The sequence below is a fragment of the Carica papaya genome, chromosome 4, assembly GCF_054855325.1.
Source record: "Carica papaya isolate Zhongbai chromosome 4, ASM5485532v1, whole genome shotgun sequence".
NCBI lineage: Eukaryota > Viridiplantae > Streptophyta > Magnoliopsida > Brassicales > Caricaceae > Carica > Carica papaya.
The window spans coordinates 23,794,003-23,810,926 of record NC_142312.1 but is presented as its reverse complement, the minus strand read 5'-3'; the positions used below and the strand labels follow the sequence as shown (position 1 = coordinate 23,810,926).

Here is a 16,924-nt window from a genome sequence, read left to right as displayed (position 1 = left end):
CTTCTCTGACGCATGTTGAGAACTTTTTAAACGAATATGTGTTTCAAGATCTTATGATCGATATAGATCTGAAAGGTCTCCCCATACAAGTAATGGCGCAAAGTCTTCAAGGTGTGGATAATCGCAGCAAGTTCTAAGTCATGGATGGAGTAGTTTTTCTCATGACTTTTCAACTGTTTGGACCCATAGATTATGACATTTCCATGCTGTATCAGGACACAATCCAACCCCAGGTAGGAGGCATCACTATAAGCTATATATCCACATGTTCTGCTTGGCAAGACCAACACAGATGAGTAGTCAACTGCTTCTTTAATTCTGAAAAACTCATTTCACAGTCTTTGTTCCACTCGAACTTGGCGTTCTTCTTTGTGAGCCGAGTCAAAGGAGCAACTAGACTAAAAAATTCTTTCACAAACCTACAGTAATAACCTGTCATTTTCAGAAAGCTACAAATCTCCTTAACCGAGGTTAATTTTTCCCAGCCGAACACTTCCTCAACTTTTTCAGGATTCACTGACACTCCATCCCTTGATATGATGTGCCCTAGGAAGGTAGTCTGCTCGAGACAGAACTCGCACTTACTCAGCTTTGCATACAATTTATTTCTCTGAGAACTTACAAAATCTGAGTCAGATGGTGAGCATGCTCCTCTTTGCTTTTGGAATATATCAGGATATTATCGATGAATACAATAACAAACTGATTCAGGAATTATTTAAAAATCCTGTTCATCAAATCCATGAAGATGGCTGGTCCATTGGTTAGTCCAAATGGCATGACCAATAATTCATAGTGTCTGTACCTGGTTCGAAAAGCTATTTTAGAAATGTCTTCTGCCCTTATTTTTATCTGATGGTAACCTGAATGCATATTTATTTTGGAGAAGACTTTGACACCCTGCAATTGATCAAAAAGGTCATCAATCCTGGAGAGGGGGTATTTGTTCTTGATCGTGACCCTGTATAGTCCTCTATAGTCAATACATAACTTTAACGTCCCATCTCCCATTCCTTGCAAATGAGACTCTAGCACTCCAAGGAGAAACAGGGTGTCGGATGAACTTATTGTCCTGCAGTTTCTTGATCTATTTCCTCAACTCTTCTATTTCTACATGACTCCTTCGGTAAGGGAAAATTGAGATAGGATGCGTGCCAGACTGGAGGTCTATGGTGAACTTAACTTCCCTGACCACTGGTGGTCCGGGAGGTACATCACGAAACACATATGAAAAGTCTCGGACTATCAAGAATCTCTTGAATACAGATTTCTTTCTTAAGTTCCTATATTGTAAAGAAAACAATTGAGTTGAAGTGTTATGTACTAAGGAATTTGTTAGGGGAGAATAATATTCGAAACTTTTATTAGTTTATAAATGACTCTTTATTAGGAGGCTTAAATATAATTTTTCTCGTGGAAACAATCTATGGGACCGTGATATTTCGCTAACCAGTTCATTCTTGAAAATACATCAGGGTCTTCCGTGTCAATCTCTATCAGGTCCATCATGGGTGAAACCGAGTCCCGTAGAAAAGGGGCCAGATGTTGCTGGGGAGGAACCGGGTGGCCCTGTTACGGTGCCGGATGATACAGTGGGGGAGCAGGGTTGCATCGAGGTGGCATTAAATTCTCTCGTTGTAGGGGTGGCCATAGTATTGAAGTGGTGGAAGGTTAGATAGTTCCCTCCTCACTTCCCTGGCTCACTAGGCAGAGATAAGTCTCTTTAAAATCTCGAAGAGCTGATTGATATCCTCTCGAACCAACCCGTTTTGGGTTTCCATGTTTACTAACGGGCTCCATCTCCTCGTGTCTTTCTACTTATTTTCTACAATCAAAGGTTGTACGATAGTTCGTATTTGGTGTTTTTAAGTCTTTGTGTAAGAAATGGTTCTGAGGAACGCAGCTATGATACCAACTGTAACGGCCTGTGAACTTGAAAGGAAATAAATTATGAATTAAATGCAGAAACGAAATAAATAGTTAGAGTTTACATTCCTTACACAATAATTTAGATTACTCAATAGGGCTACGGAAATGATCCTTTTAAAACAAATAACGAAAAATAAAAGAAATAAGAGAAAATAAACAATTGGGCATCCTACTCACAACCCTCTTGTTGATCGAGCTTTGGATCTTGATTCTCTTGATCTAAAATGATTAATGAAAGAGTGAGCTACACTAGCCCAGTAAGAATATCACACTACTCACCGACACATAAATGAAGGCTAATAAAAATCATGAAAACAACTAATATAGCTCTTAATTTCAGTAATTTTTTTTATCATAAACAAAATCATTTACCGCATACTTACTGTAATGGCCTCGGAAATTTAAAATGAAATGTATATTAAAAATATCAAATGCGAAAGCGAAGTCAAAAATTCGATTAACATCCCTTACACTAAAACCAAAAACGTGCTCACAAAATATAAAAGATCAAACTACCTAAAGGAGAAACTTGAAAGTAAAAGCTACGAATATGATTATGGAGTCTTTAGGCGTCCCCTTCGTCGTCCTCCTGCGGAACCGGCTCGGGAACGATGTCTTCCTGATCTGAAATGATTAAATAAGGAATGAGCTACACTAGCCCAGCAAAGACATCACGATATCTCACCGTCACGGAGGTAAAGGTGGGTACAAAACACAAAAAGACCAATGGAGCATAATTTACAAAAAATTCTTTTATCAATAATAAATCCTTCACCATCCACTTACCTCGGTGAAATCCATAAAACAGTATACGAAAGCAATAACATTATCATCATCATGAAATCATATATGAACTGTATAACATAATACTTATCAAGCCTTTTGTAATTCAATCGTTACACAACATATTTTCCTCATTTACCAGCCCACTAGTATCCATGGGGATCCATAGGGGTCCCGCTACCCGTTAATCCTTAACACTTGAAATCAGATTCGAGGGTCGTCCCCATACCCCGTCAGGTATGGGCGCCAAAACTATAAACCTCATTACCCCGTCCGGTATGAGGGTGAAACGGGCCGTCCCCATACCCCGTCCGGTATGGGCGCCAAAACACATAAGATCTTCATACCCCGTCCGGTATGGGAGACCACAATCCCGGTAGGGTTCCCTACGGACCCGGTCCGTCCACCATCTCCCAGGATATCTAGTCAGGCTGACCACATTATACAATTACCCATTTACATAATCTTTCATTATCTTTTTCCTCAGTCAGCATCATTAATCCACATACAAACAAGCAAAACAGTAATTTATGCCAAACAGACAATATACAGCATCAATGTCTCAATCATTCAATCCATAATAAATAAAACAGTAAAATATGCACACGAAACTATAAAACGAAAACATCAAACCTCATACTGCATTTAAAACTGTAAAATAGGTCAAATGACAGTTAACCGACAAACACACTAGACTCGGGCTCCATTAGCGACCTTAAGCAATTTCACACATTCGTTGGTTCAAGAAAATACCGTTTTATCATTATTGAACTTTAATACCGTGATAGGAGATAGGGTGAGGGGTCCTTACTCGTTTCGGGGTCCGAACACGGCTTCACAATGCGCCTACAGGCTGTCCCTAAGTTTTCCTGAATTTTTCCCGGGGAACTGAAGCGCACTACTGGTACCTGCACGTGTTCCAAAAAATCCCAAATTAGGCCCAGGGCCCCTTTTTGGCCAATATAGCAATTCCGGCACGGCGGCTCCGCCGTGCTCCGACAGCGGCGATTCGCCTCGGTTTGGCCGTTTTCGGCTGAATTCGGCCACACTTGCATCGATCCTTGCGATAAAACAACCTTAGGGCCCTCGAGGGGCCAAAAAATTACAGAAAACCGAAGCTTACCGGTGGCGGTGCTCTCGGGTGCAGCAGCTCTCTGGTGAAGTTCGTGTTTTGGTGATTCGGCTCTGATCAACCTGTAGAGAAAAGAATGGTGATCACGGTGATATAAAAATTGCATCAAACGGAGGCCAGGAAGGGCCTCATCGGAGGCAAAAACCGAGAAGGGGCGCGGCGGCGCCGCTGGGTTTCGGCCGTATTTTTCAGCCGTTTGGCCGGGATTTTAGCTCCGATTTGGCCACAGGGAAAATCAGCGTGGAAAAATGAGTCGGGGGTATGAAATTTACCTCGATCGACGGTCGAAAATCTCCCCGGTGCGGCGGCGGGTGGCGGCGGCCGACGTCTCCGGCGTCTGGTTCGTCTTCTCCGGCGAGGGCAGGCGGCTAGGGTTTTTGTGGTATGGTGTGGGGGTTTTATTTATACCCTTTTGCCTTTTGATCTCAGCCGTCCATTTTGTTTTAATCTGGGCCGTCCGTTTTTTTATTAAATCTGGGCCGTCCGTGCGATTTCATCTGGACTGTCCGTACGCACACTTGATCTGGACCGTCCGATCGCGCGTACGCGGATTGCCAACGTGGCCCGTCCCCGGTCGACGTGGTTTTGCCACGTGGCAGGTCCTGATTGGCCGGGACTGCTGACGTGGCTGCTGACGTGACCCTTTTTTTTTTTCCTTCTTCAATTTCCCGGGCGTTACACTTACCGTAGTGAGATTTCCAAAACTAACCTATAAAGTCAATAACATAAACAATATCATAATCTCATATGCAATCAGTCGGCAACAATAACTTTCTCTTTTATCAGCCTACTGGTATTTATGGGAGTCCACAGGGATGTTCCCACTACGCATGAACCTTTTTTTAACACTTTCAATTAATGGGCCGTCCCCATAACCCGTCCGGCATAAGTGCCAAAATACCATCCCTCAGTGGCCCGTCCAGCATGAGGGTGAAGCGGACCGTTCCCATATTTCGTCTGGTATGAGCGCTAAAATACTAATGCTCGATACTCCGTCCGGTATGAGACAACATCCACGGTAGGATTTCCTATATACTCAGTCCATCTACCATCTCCCAAAATATCCAGTAAAACTACCGATCATCTATTCACTTAATTAAATAATTTTTCGTTTACCTTTAATTTTCAGTTTTCTAATTAACTATAAATTACGTAAAAAAAAGTAATACATTCATCAAGGAAACACAATCGAATTATCATACCAATTCTAGTGTATTATCATGCATTCGAACTGTAAAATCAATCAATCAAGTAAACATGACAAACAATAATAAATAATCAGTTCCGACTCCATTAGTAACCTGTAATTAATTATGGATATTTTTTAAAATTACACAAAATACCGTATTATTATTTATTAAATTTCAATTCTATAATAGAGAATAAGGTAAGAGATTCTTACTCGAATTGATGACTAAATGCTAAACTTTTGGCTGCGCTTGTTGGTGGTCCCCAGGTTCCCTGAATTTTTCTTTGGGGATTAAAACACGCACCAAATATCTAGAAATACCCCAAAAAATCCAAAATCAGTGTTAGAAACCCTTTTTGGCCAATTTCAAAATTCTGGCACTGCCGTTCGTGGCGGTAGTTTGCCTTGGGTGGGCCGTTTTCGGCTGATTTTAGCCGGTTTTGTACCTATCCCTGCGATAAAATACGTTAAGGGGACTCGGTTGGCCGAAAAATGTCAAAAAATCAAAGCTTACTAACGGTGGAGTTTTTCGGTGCAGCGGCCCCGCCAATTCACCTTCGTAGTTGGGTATTTTGCTTTGGTCAACCTGTAGAGAAAGAAATGGTGATTACAATTGTGAAAAAATTACATAAAACAGAAATCGGGAAGGACCTCATCGGAGGCAATTTTTTCTTTTTCTTGCAGTAGCGGCGCCAGACTTTGCCCATGATTTTCGTCTCATATGCCAGTCCTTTTGCTCTTATTTAGCCATGGAGGTGTTCAAAATTGAATTTCGAGCGAATGACAAAATTTTTACCTCTTTTGGCGTTTGGAAGTGGCTACGACATGGCAGCGGGCAGCAGTCAGCTCCATTCCCAGCGACTGGCTCTTCTTTTCCAACGGGGAGTCTGGCGGCTAAAGTTAGGGTTTGGTGTGAAGAAGGTTATTTATATCCGTGTCCTTTTAATCTGAACCGTCCATCACGTTTGATCTGTACTATCCAATCGCGTTTAAATAGGAAATGAATCTGGATTGTTCATCGCGATTTGATCTGGACCATCCGATCGCGGATACGCAGATCGCTAGCATGGCCTCCTGCGCCATCGCTTCAGCGTGCCTTACCACACAGCGCGCCCTAGTTCGTCGAGGTTGCTGACTGGGTGTCCTATTTGGCACAATTTTGTTAAATTGCATTTTGACCTACAGTTTTCATTTTTTTTTTCAAAAACACAACTAGAACTCAAATTTTCATCTTTTTTCTCAAAATTATTTTCAACTTCATCTTTCAGCTATTTTTCTTCATTTATTATTTAATAAAAATTTAAAAATTAAAAGATTATATTTATATATTAATTTTAATTATATTAAAATTAATTAAGGGTATTACATAATTTTTCATATAAAGACAAAGATACATTATGCATATACATCAATGTTTACTTTTCTTACTCTTTTACATATTCTCTAGAATCTGAAGATGCATAGTTTTTTAAATATAATATAGTTTTTATGTTTAAATATTTAATACTTCATATGTTTTTGACAATTTATAGTAACCCTTTTTCAATATATACTTTGTGAAAATTTTTCTAAAACAATTCAAAATTAAATCGTATAATAATTTTTTCTAAATTAAATCTAAATTTTTTAGAAAGTCGTAAAAAGAAGTAATTAATTTTAATTAAGGTATGTTGGCTCCGTGTCTACATATGATAAACTGTATCTACACATTTTCTTTTTTCAATTTTATTTTCATACCCAAAAAAAAAAGAAAGATAGCGACAGAAATCTTCTTATCAATATGTGAAAAAAATTTGTTACTATAAACGTAAATAAATAAATTACGAAGATTTACTATTTATTATAAATAATTATATCATATTTAAATATTTTTTGTTTTAAAAAAATAGCTTTAACAATAAACAATTATTTTTCCTACATAGAACTAAAACAAATAATTGTTTAATCAAAATATTAAGTTTTCTTTAGTTACTTTATAAATGTTTTTACCAAACTCAAGACTTCTTTAAGCTAGTATTAAAAATATGCATGTATCTTTTACGCCCAATACTTTTTCATTATATCGTGTCACTACTAAATAAATATTTATTAATTTTAACAAAGGAAACTGGAAAAACAATAAACTTGATAAATTTATTAGATTAAATAATGAGTTCCAAATTGCGTAATTTAAAAAAAAAAAAAAAAAAAAAAAAAAAAAAAGGAAATGTATGAACTGTTTGGATCGAAAATGGAGTTAATCACTTCTACTCTTTTTCAGTATAACAACAACATAATATTTAGTTCGTAGGGTACTGATGTTATCCTCTTCTATTTATATGGTATTCTCTTATCTCTACCAAACCCTATCTTAATAGGTAACCCACAAAACATCCACACAGAAAAAAGAGTTCTTGTTTTAAAGAACAGCCATCAGCTGTGAGATCTTATGATGCTTACCTCTGAGATTCAATTGGCTGCAGTCAAATTACCAGATACCAAATCACCGTAGTGTATGTACATCCATCCATCAATAACGCGTTATTTGCTGCAGCATTTGAGATCCACTTGCCTGAGTAACCAACTGCTCAGAGCTCGGTGAAGGTCTTAACAGGTGGTTGGCACCGACAGAACTGTTGTTCCCCTGTCTAATCATCTCTTTGGGATTGTTGGTGTTTGTTTCAGAGTGTGAAGATTCCATCAATGCACGTACCTTACCGAGCAGAAGGAAAAGTTTAATCAATTAATTGGAAGGACTCGTGTAGAACATGCACATAGATCGCAACTTACCATTTCAAGATGCTTCCTCTGGAGATCACTTGATAACTGCATGTTTCAAACTAATGATATTAAAATCTTACATTTGATTGTTATTTCGTTCATAACAAATCTAATATAAATCTCCACATAACATAAAGTGAGAAAGTTTCTAATTTGCTTCATCTCATTAAGCTTGCAGATTGTCATCAAATGTTGAAACACGTTGCAGAATGGAAGAGTACACAGCATAAAATGTGAAACAGAAACAGAGACAAGAAAATCCCAGAGGAAAAGAGAAATTCTTACAGCTTTTGATTCGTATTTTCGCTCTTCACTTGAAAATCCTGGAACAGTCAAATGCCAGTTTTTCTCTGCAGATCATTCGCATAAATAAGATGTTACTGCTCCACTTGCTTAAAGTAAAATGAGATGACAAAAAAACGTAAGGCTAAAAATGCCATCTCTGATGGGGACTTAATTGCAAATATATTTTGCAGCCATAGAACATTTGATGCTGAACATATTGAGAGATAACAGGGGTGCTTCTACCCATTCAAAAGAAAATGAAGAGATTACCAGACATTTATCATTGTCAACATCAGAGAACTAGAATGTTATTTAATTATTTTTTGGAACAACTTAACATAATTTAGTCAACTTCGATAGATTTCTTTTGTTCAAGTGTTAGTCTTTTTAGCTATCTACCTTTTTATCTTTATAATTAGTTCAAGTGAAAATTTAATATCAATTTAATACCTTGTAAATATACAAGCAACTACTTGCTTTAATTAAAATGCAATGGACCAACTTAATACAAATGGAAAAGTATAGGGAACATTTATGAAACACCTCTTTATAAAGAGAAACTACAGAGTAAAATTCTAGATAGCTTAATTGCAAAAGAAGTATGTGACCTTTGACTGCTTTTTCAATTTGGCCTACGACCTTTCAATTGCTATAATCAAATCCCTGACCTTTTATTTTCATTTCAAATTAGTCCTTCAGTTCCTATATGTTAAAACAAGACATGTTTGAACATACCATCACCATGTGATAGCTATGTCATAAAAAACTAAGGACATTTCTGTCACAAGTTAAATTTATGAGTTCGAGCGAAAATTAAATTAACCATTTTTACACGGTCTAGTTTTAAGAGCAGAGAGAGTAGAGCTGGAAGAAATGGTCTTCTATGGGTTAGATTTAGATCTTTTAGATCAGGTAAAATTTTAAATGGAGCATATTGATCCATCTAGCAGCTACGCATCAAATTTGATGGTATAGATGCCGCATAGTGATAACATGGCCAAAAATATGCTTATTTTAGCAAATAAGCTAACTAAATTACTTATTTGAAGTAGAAATGAAAGGCCAGGGACTAAACTAAAAAAGAATGAAAGGCAGAGACCAATTTTACGTCAAGCCATTTCTAGATTGTAGAAAAAATGAGATACGAGTCAAACAAAAACAGCACTTGGTTTTCTTCCAAGGCAAAATTCACACTTCTGACAATCGAACTGATTACCAGAAAGGGGAAAAAAAAGAGTGAGAAGCATGGGCATTGCACTAATTATCAGTGCATTAATTGCCCTTACATAACTTTCAACAAATTTAATTATCTAATTTTTTCTAATAAAGAACAAACCCATTCACTTACTGGATGACAAGGGAAGAAAACCATGTCAAGTATCAAATTTTATCAAACTAGAAAGGATGTCATATCTCCAGAATAGCACAACTCTTCTAATAAATTTGGAGCTCAGAGAGAAAGGTTAATGGAAGCAAAACTATCAAGCCTTAATAGCAAGATTATTATAAAGCAATTGACCTCCCTCCCTTCCCCTGTACTCATGGAGAGAAATTATGACCTCTCCTCCATGTGCATTATAGGCCTAAAGTGGAAGTAGCAAATGATGAAACTCACCAAGTACACATAAAAGAGGGTAGCCCCTTCTTTTTTTCTCCTTTCTTTAATAATATAGAATCTAATCTCTGGCCGCAGCCCAAATTTCATTTAAAAAAAAACGAACAAACAATAAAATCAGTACCATCTCTAGCAAACATTCGTATTATACATACTAAAGGAAATTTTTTTGGAGAAAAATTTAGCATTCAAGACAAACCTAAATGTAGCAAAAGATCCTTGGACTCCAAAATTGAAGATTTCCGATGCTTAGCCAAGCTGCATGCAAATGATGTCACCTGCAAATAACAACATATAAAATCTCTACCAGGATTCCATCAGAAAATGCTAAAACCACAAATACAAACATATACCATATGCGGAAAAGGACAAGAGGACATTATTATACAAAGTAGACAAGGGACACTATGGTAATGTATGGCAAATTAAGATCTGCTAAAAGATTTGAGGATAAAAACCTAGATAACCTAAGGTTTTTTAGTCATCACATCTGAAAAGTCTTAAACACCACACTTAAGGGTTTAATTGCATCACAGAAGCAGAAAACTGGGAAACTTTCAGATATTTCAATGAATAACTAACTTTGTGTCCAAAAAGTGAAATCACAAAGATATTTATAATGCTTCCTAGGTAATTTACTAAATATTATTAAATTAAGAAATATTGATACTACTAATATTCGGAAGTAAAACTACTATTACAAATAGTAAAACTAAATACTAATAAGAACAAAATTCTAAAGTTACTAAACCTATAATAATAGAGACCTAAATACAATAGTTGTATTATACCTAATAGAATAATGGCTTCTAACTTATTTAGGCAATCTATAGTTAATCCATTCTACATCATTATCTTCTATTTGGAGAGAACTAATCCACAAGCTCTGAAGGGGCAAATGATTAAAAATATTGATCTTCGAGCTTTCCTATAAATTTAGGAAACTTCTACTGGGTCATTCCAAAAATAATGGAAACACACAATCGTTTAAGAGTGTGAAACATGGTGTGAAGATGAAGTCAACATAATGATCAATTAGCTCTCACGTTTCTCCTTGCATAGAACTTCCATAGAGTTGCCTCTTAAGGAAAGATCTTGAGCAATAAGAACACGTGGTGGTTCTTCTTGTTCCTCCTTTTTTGGGTATGTGGATGTATATCTTACTACAAGCAAAAGCAAGGTATTTACTTGTCACTAGAAGCTAAATCATCATCCTCATAGGGCATGTGGATGTACATCTTACTACAAGCGAAAGCAAGGTACATAACCATCATCTCTACAGCAAGGTATTTACTTGTTCACTAGAAGCGAGGTACATAACCATCATCTCTTCCTCAGATCTCCTCCTTTTGTTTCATTCTAACATGCAAGTTATTCTTCTTTACATTTGTAACTCACGTATCTGCTCTGTCCACACCTAAAGCAAAAAAGTTTTCTCACCTTCAAAAAGAGTTTGGAAAATTGATGTCAATCCAGCTCCGCTTTCAATGTAGAGGTATCCCTGGGAGTGAATTCCATTACCATAAACTTAATGTTTCTTGGAATTGAATACTTCAAATATCCTTCAACATAAATGGCAGCTTGGTGTATTTGGACTATGGTTGTAGGAGGTTGCTGAATTAACTCTCTTCTAATATCAGCTCTTAATCTTAGCTTGAACAGGGATGTTGGTTGACTATCATCTTCCATTAACTGACACAGAATCTTTAATTATTCATACTTCTGTAGATATTCTGTTATTGACATGTTATTTTAAATTAAAATGTAAGTTTGATCATGAAGTTTGTCAAAATAGTTTGGAGGCAAAGCTTTATATGAAGAGTTGCTTTGATCTCATATTATATTTCAATTGTCAGTTGTCTCTTTCTTGTTAGATTCTTATTAATGCTATACCACCATATTTTTTCGAGTCCAACCAACTTAATTTTAGCAAATCTGACCTTTTGTGTATTTTTATGTCATACCAGTTAAGGTATTATACCTTTGAATTAAATCAACCACAGAAAAAATCAACATCTCTTTTTCTACCAAAATCAGGAGCTTCAACCTTTTCTTTCTTAGAAATATCTCTAACCTTATCTTCAATTTGCTTTTTATCAGCAACTTGGCAACTTTGCAAATTTTGAACTGGTGGAGCTACTTGTGCAATGCATGAGTGTCTTAATTCTTTCAAAATTGTATTGATAGTATTTTGCATTGTCTCAAATCTACAACTGAGTTTCTTGATGGGACTTCAGGGTTCTGCCAATAGGTGAGTTTCTCTTCTGGTGGTAGGGATCGTGTCACCCAGCATTTGACAATGCTCATGAACTAACTGATAACCAGTTTGTGATCTTTAGGGTTCGCGATTTAATGTATTCTGCATCCTCTTTTTTTTTTGTGAATCAGATGGGTCTGTGCTCTTTGGATATGGGGTTTTGATATTTTTGGATGTAGAATCCTTTTAACTCCGATACAAATTGATGCATGACAAATTAAGGACAATTTACCTACTTAGGGATTTATGAAAAAATCCTAGATATCACGCTTAGGATTTTTCAGATATCACATATGGGAAGTTAAACATCATAGTTAAGAGTTTGATTACATTACACAACTAGAAAATTGAGAATCTCTCAAAGTACTTTATTGAATAACTAAAATATTTCTGAAAAAATAAAATTACAAAGATATTTTTTATAATGCTCCATACATAATATTTACTAAGTAGGATAGAATTAAGAATACTAATACTAATAGAATAAGAAAATAATACTACAAATACAAGTATGAAAACTAAATACTAATAAAAATTAAATCCTAACTTCTAAAATTATAATAGTAGACTCCTAAATAGTGTACCAATTTTATATTTAATAAGCTTATGGTTCCTTATTCACCTAGACAATCTAGAAGTAGTCACTTCTGCATCATAATGCAAGGTGCTTATGAACCAGGTAGTCCTCTAAATTCATAGCAGTATTTTACAATTGGGAACTTTTAAGAGGCCAAAAATTTGTAATCAATGAAATACATGTATTCAGTACATAAAGATATTTGCAGAATTGCATATGATATTTTCATGCTTAAATCCTGAAGATAGTGCTTCTTTAATTACTCCAAATACCATTTTTTCCCTCAAATCAGTGCCTCTCATAACTTCCCACACCCTTTGAGAGGTCCAAATAAACAAATATATATCACCTAAAAGTATCTGCCCTTACAAAATGGTCCTGGTGCTGACTCTTCTGTTCTTATTAAGCTTGTTTCAAAGATGATAATATACTAAATTCTGGGTTTACTAAGTACTCTTTACACATACTACCCATGGAAACCTCATACAGAGAAATGCATATCCTTTCCTAAAATTTTTGAAGCATATAGAAAAATTATAAGAGAGAGTTTTAGATGCCTAAAAAAATCCTTTACCGAGTCAATGAAATCATCAGCAATCTCCAAAAGTAGATCTTCAACATCAGGGTCCAGCTTTCCCTGTGAATCCACCTGAGCATCATCAAAAGAGAAAATAGTAAAATATTTATTAGAAATGAAAAAAGAAAGTGATAATCTAGGAAAACAATACTAAAGCAAGACCTGTGAGACCAGATCTTGTATCTTTCTCTTCCCAAGTAGTTGATTAGTTGCCTCAGTTCCTTGGCTTGAACTTCCCCCAGGTGTGGTTGTACCAGAGGCAGTCGCATCGGGCTGTGATCCTGTCAAACTAAGAGATTTTTGGCTGGGACCTGGCATCCTTGGAGACTGCTGCTGTTGCTGCTGATTAACTGGAGGCTGCTGTTGCAATTGTTGATGTGGTTGTTGTTGTAGTTGTTGCTGCTGCTGTGGCGGATGCAGCTGCGAGTGTCCCATTTGGGGCTGCTGCTGTACCAACTGGGACAGTTGCTGTGGATTCAAGGCTATAGGATTCTGGTGGAGCTGAGAAGAAGTCAGCTGCTGCTGCAAGAGAACAGGCTGCCGCTGATGTTGAAGTCGGAATGATGGTGAGCCAGGGCTAGACATTGCAGGCATTTGCTTCAACCACTGTTGCTGTGACAAAGAGTTCTGCATCATACCAGGTTGTCCATTCTGCGCCAGCCCTGATAACTGGGGATTCATAAATGCAAGAGACGATGTCCTTGGTAGGTTTTGACCCTACATTTTGTAATAAGGTCAACAATCAAATCATATTAAACTTTAACAGCAGATAATGCATATAAAATTTTCACTGGAAGTTGAACTTCTAGGAGAAAAGGAATTCAAGAGACAGCATTAGTGAGTCATTCACCTCCAGAAATTGCAAGCATAAAGTAACGCTGGTCAGTGATGCATATGAAAAAATATTTTTGAACTCCAGCAAACACATATTGCAGTACACAAAAAGAAATGCATTCAACACATCCACCAATCACTGACCAAAAGCTATGGTACAAGCCCTTTTTTTATTTATTGGCCCTGGTATCATAGATGACCAAACAGCAAGCCCCTAATTGCTAGACCAACCTGCTGTAGCCTTACAGTGCTGCAGGTATAACCTTTCTTTCTTTCGTCAAAAGGGCTGCAATCATCCCTTCTCCAGGCCATTATTGATAAATAGAAGTTATATAATATAGATGTAAAATATGTTTAAGCAAATTTAAGAGCATTGAAATCTAACTCATTACTTCGTTTCCAACCATCCTAGCGTCTTGTATGCGTACAAATTTAAGCAGTTGCAGATTTAGACTCACAATAAATTAGATACCATTATTAGAAATTTGGAAAAGAGAGTATGATTAACACCGTGTTATGAAGCTTTCCAAATTAATCCACACCTGGCTGGAAAAGGCTAATTCACAATGACAAGATCAGAAGGCCCTATTGTGATGCAAACAGTTGGCAAACGAATATCCAACAAATATTTGGAAAATATGCCAAAATTACAGAGGTGGTGGTACTACTTGACAGTCAATCATAAAACCATTGAGTCCTCAATCCTACACTAGGCCAAGAAAGCATCATATATGGATATGTTAACTGAAAATAGTACCTGAGTAGAGGTAAGAGGGTTCTGTTGTGCTAATTGCTGCCTCATCTGTCCTTGATTCATCCGCTGTTGTGCATAAAGTGCTCCATTAGCTCTTATTTGTGGACTCAAACCAAGTGATCCCATTATCCCTATCGCTTGCATTCCTGGCAAAGGTTGTCCAGAACTTCCTGGATGAAATTGAGACCCTTGGACCAGTCCAGCTTTCTGTCTCGGCTACATTAAAACCGTCACTTGTTTGAGAAAAGCATGATATTTTTATTGGTAAAAAACTAAAAGCAACAATCTCAATTTACTCAAATAAAAAGAAATTATCAGCATCATATAATTGGATATTGGCTTAGTATCTTATACACATTGTATCTAGGATACAGTCAATAATATATCATAAATACTACATGTAGTCCTGAAAAGGTGCCAGACAGCGTATTCCCATAGTGCTAGAGCAAATTAACCGTTAAAATGAAGAAATTCATGTTCTGAAGGCTATTGTTCTATGTTACATCAGTTAGCATTAATTCAGTGTTCAAATTTTTTACCATATGAGGAAAAAAAGGTAAGTTTCACTTTCGGAATCAAATGCCGACTACCAGCAATATAATACTAACTACATAGGATCAACTAAAAAGTTGATACATAATCCACTAATTCAAACTATCACTTCACTCCACACAAAAAAAAAAAAAAAGAAAGAAGTAACTTCCAATAGTGTCCCCCACACCCCCACCACCGGGCACCTCACACACACACACACACAGAAGGAAGGAAGTTAACCTTCCAACTAGAATGACATTTTCGCCTTGTAGAGCAACAAATAGCAATGTCGCATCAAGAACCTATTCAATTCACTGACGAGTGTAATAATTCAAAACATTGGAATGGATTAGATGGTCTGGTACTGAATCCTTATTCTTGTCAAGAATGATGCTTTTGAAATGGTGAGTATAAATATTTCTTCAATAGCTAGTACACACCATCGAAAAGAGAAAAAGAGAAAAAATAAAGACAATATTTAATTAATATAACATCAAGAATTGGTTCAGTTTATACCGAAGCTAATAACTGAGACTGCAAATTGAACTGGGCCGCCGTGGCTGCATTCGTCAGGATAGGCAAGTGACCTGTCTGGCCGATTAACGCAGACCTAGACAAATTATGAGGACCCATCTGCTGATTCTGTTGATTCTGCTGATTCTGTTGAATCGAAGCAGACCCACCAAAGTTAACTTGCCCATATAACCCTGCTTGTGCATGCTGCCTCAATACGTTCCCGTACTGCGCTTGCTGCTGCTGCTGTTGAATTTGGTTAAGGCGCGAGATGGAAGGGGATCGCTGGAGGGTTTGTGATATTTGGTAATTAGACATTGGAGTGACATTCTGGGATTGCTGTTGTTGCTGCTGCTGTACAATTTGCTGCTGCTGCTGCTGCTGCTGCTGCTGTTGTTGTTGCAGAATTTGGTGTTGCTGTTGTGGCAGAGGAGGAAGCGGAGAGGAAGAGATTTGAGACAGCTGCTGCTGTTGCTGTTGCGGCTGCTGTTGCTGCTGAACAATTTGCTGTTGCTGCTGCTGCTGCTGCTGTTGTTGTTGGGGGTCAAGCGAAGGTGAGTGAGATATGGGAGAAGGGGACGGAAGTTGCGGTGCCGCCGTTGGGTTCGATAATGAAGAATTCGGTTGTGGATTACTGCTGTTAACGTTCTGCGACATAATTGACGTCGTCTTTGTCGCCGTCGTCGGATTTGGCGTCGGTGCTGCATTCATCGGCGCTGTTAATGTTGCCAAAGACGAAGGCAGCGGTGGTCCTGTCGCCGACGACGGGTCTGCGGGGTTTGAAGATTGGAGAGGTTTCGGAGAAGAAGATGATGAAACATTCTCCGCCATTATTATTCTATTAGTGATATTTTTGGAGCGGATGTGAAGGGAGGTGTCGTCGAATTTCTAATTCATTGATGGTAGAATTTGGATTTTGAGATTTTTGCAGAGAAACAGATTGAGGAAGAGAGGAGAGGCAACAGGAAGAGAGAGGAGATCCAGTCCGTACACGTCAGCGGTATGGTCAAGAGGATTGATAGGGTGCATAGAAGTTCTATTAACAGCCGCTGGAGTCTCAAAATTTTGATTGGCTGAACTAAGGATTACATACCAATATATTTCCTCTTGTATCACTATAATAAAAATATGATATGTGGGAATTTCATAAATATATATATATATATATATAATGGTAAGTTTCCT

General features: G+C 37.3%; 1 protein-coding gene across 1 annotated transcript; it reads right to left on the bottom strand.

The window, feature by feature from the left end:
* Positions 1–7,386: 7,386 nt before the first annotated feature.
* On the bottom strand, positions 7,387–16,714 carry EER4 (Transcription initiation factor TFIID subunit A). Its single transcript, XM_088218268.1, has 8 exons — positions 15,743–16,714; positions 14,696–14,908; positions 13,267–13,821; positions 13,102–13,176; positions 9,893–9,971; positions 8,079–8,143; positions 7,803–7,838; positions 7,387–7,725 (listed from the first exon to the last, which is right to left on the bottom strand). Exons 1-8 carry the CDS (start codon positions 16,568–16,570, stop codon positions 7,543–7,545), a joined length of 2,034 nt encoding a protein of 677 aa, XP_088074394.1. The 5' UTR covers positions 16,571–16,714; the 3' UTR covers positions 7,387–7,542.
* Between the last annotated feature and the right edge of the window lie 210 nt (positions 16,715–16,924).

What these genes read in the sequence shown, in the direction of transcription:
- EER4 (XM_088218268.1), bottom strand. Translation starts at nt 16,570, where the DNA reads ATGGCGGAGAATGTTTCATCATCTTCTTCTCCGAAACCTCTCCAATCT. An exon ending in GGATCTTTTGCTACATTTAG is followed by an intron (nt 8,144 to 9,892) that starts GTTTGTCTTGAA and finishes AATGATCTGCAG; the next exon opens with AGAAAAACTGGCATTTGACT. An exon ending in GAAAATACGAATCAAAAGCT is followed by an intron (nt 7,839 to 8,078) that starts GTAAGAATTTCT and finishes TGAAACATGCAG; the next exon opens with TTATCAAGTGATCTCCAGAG.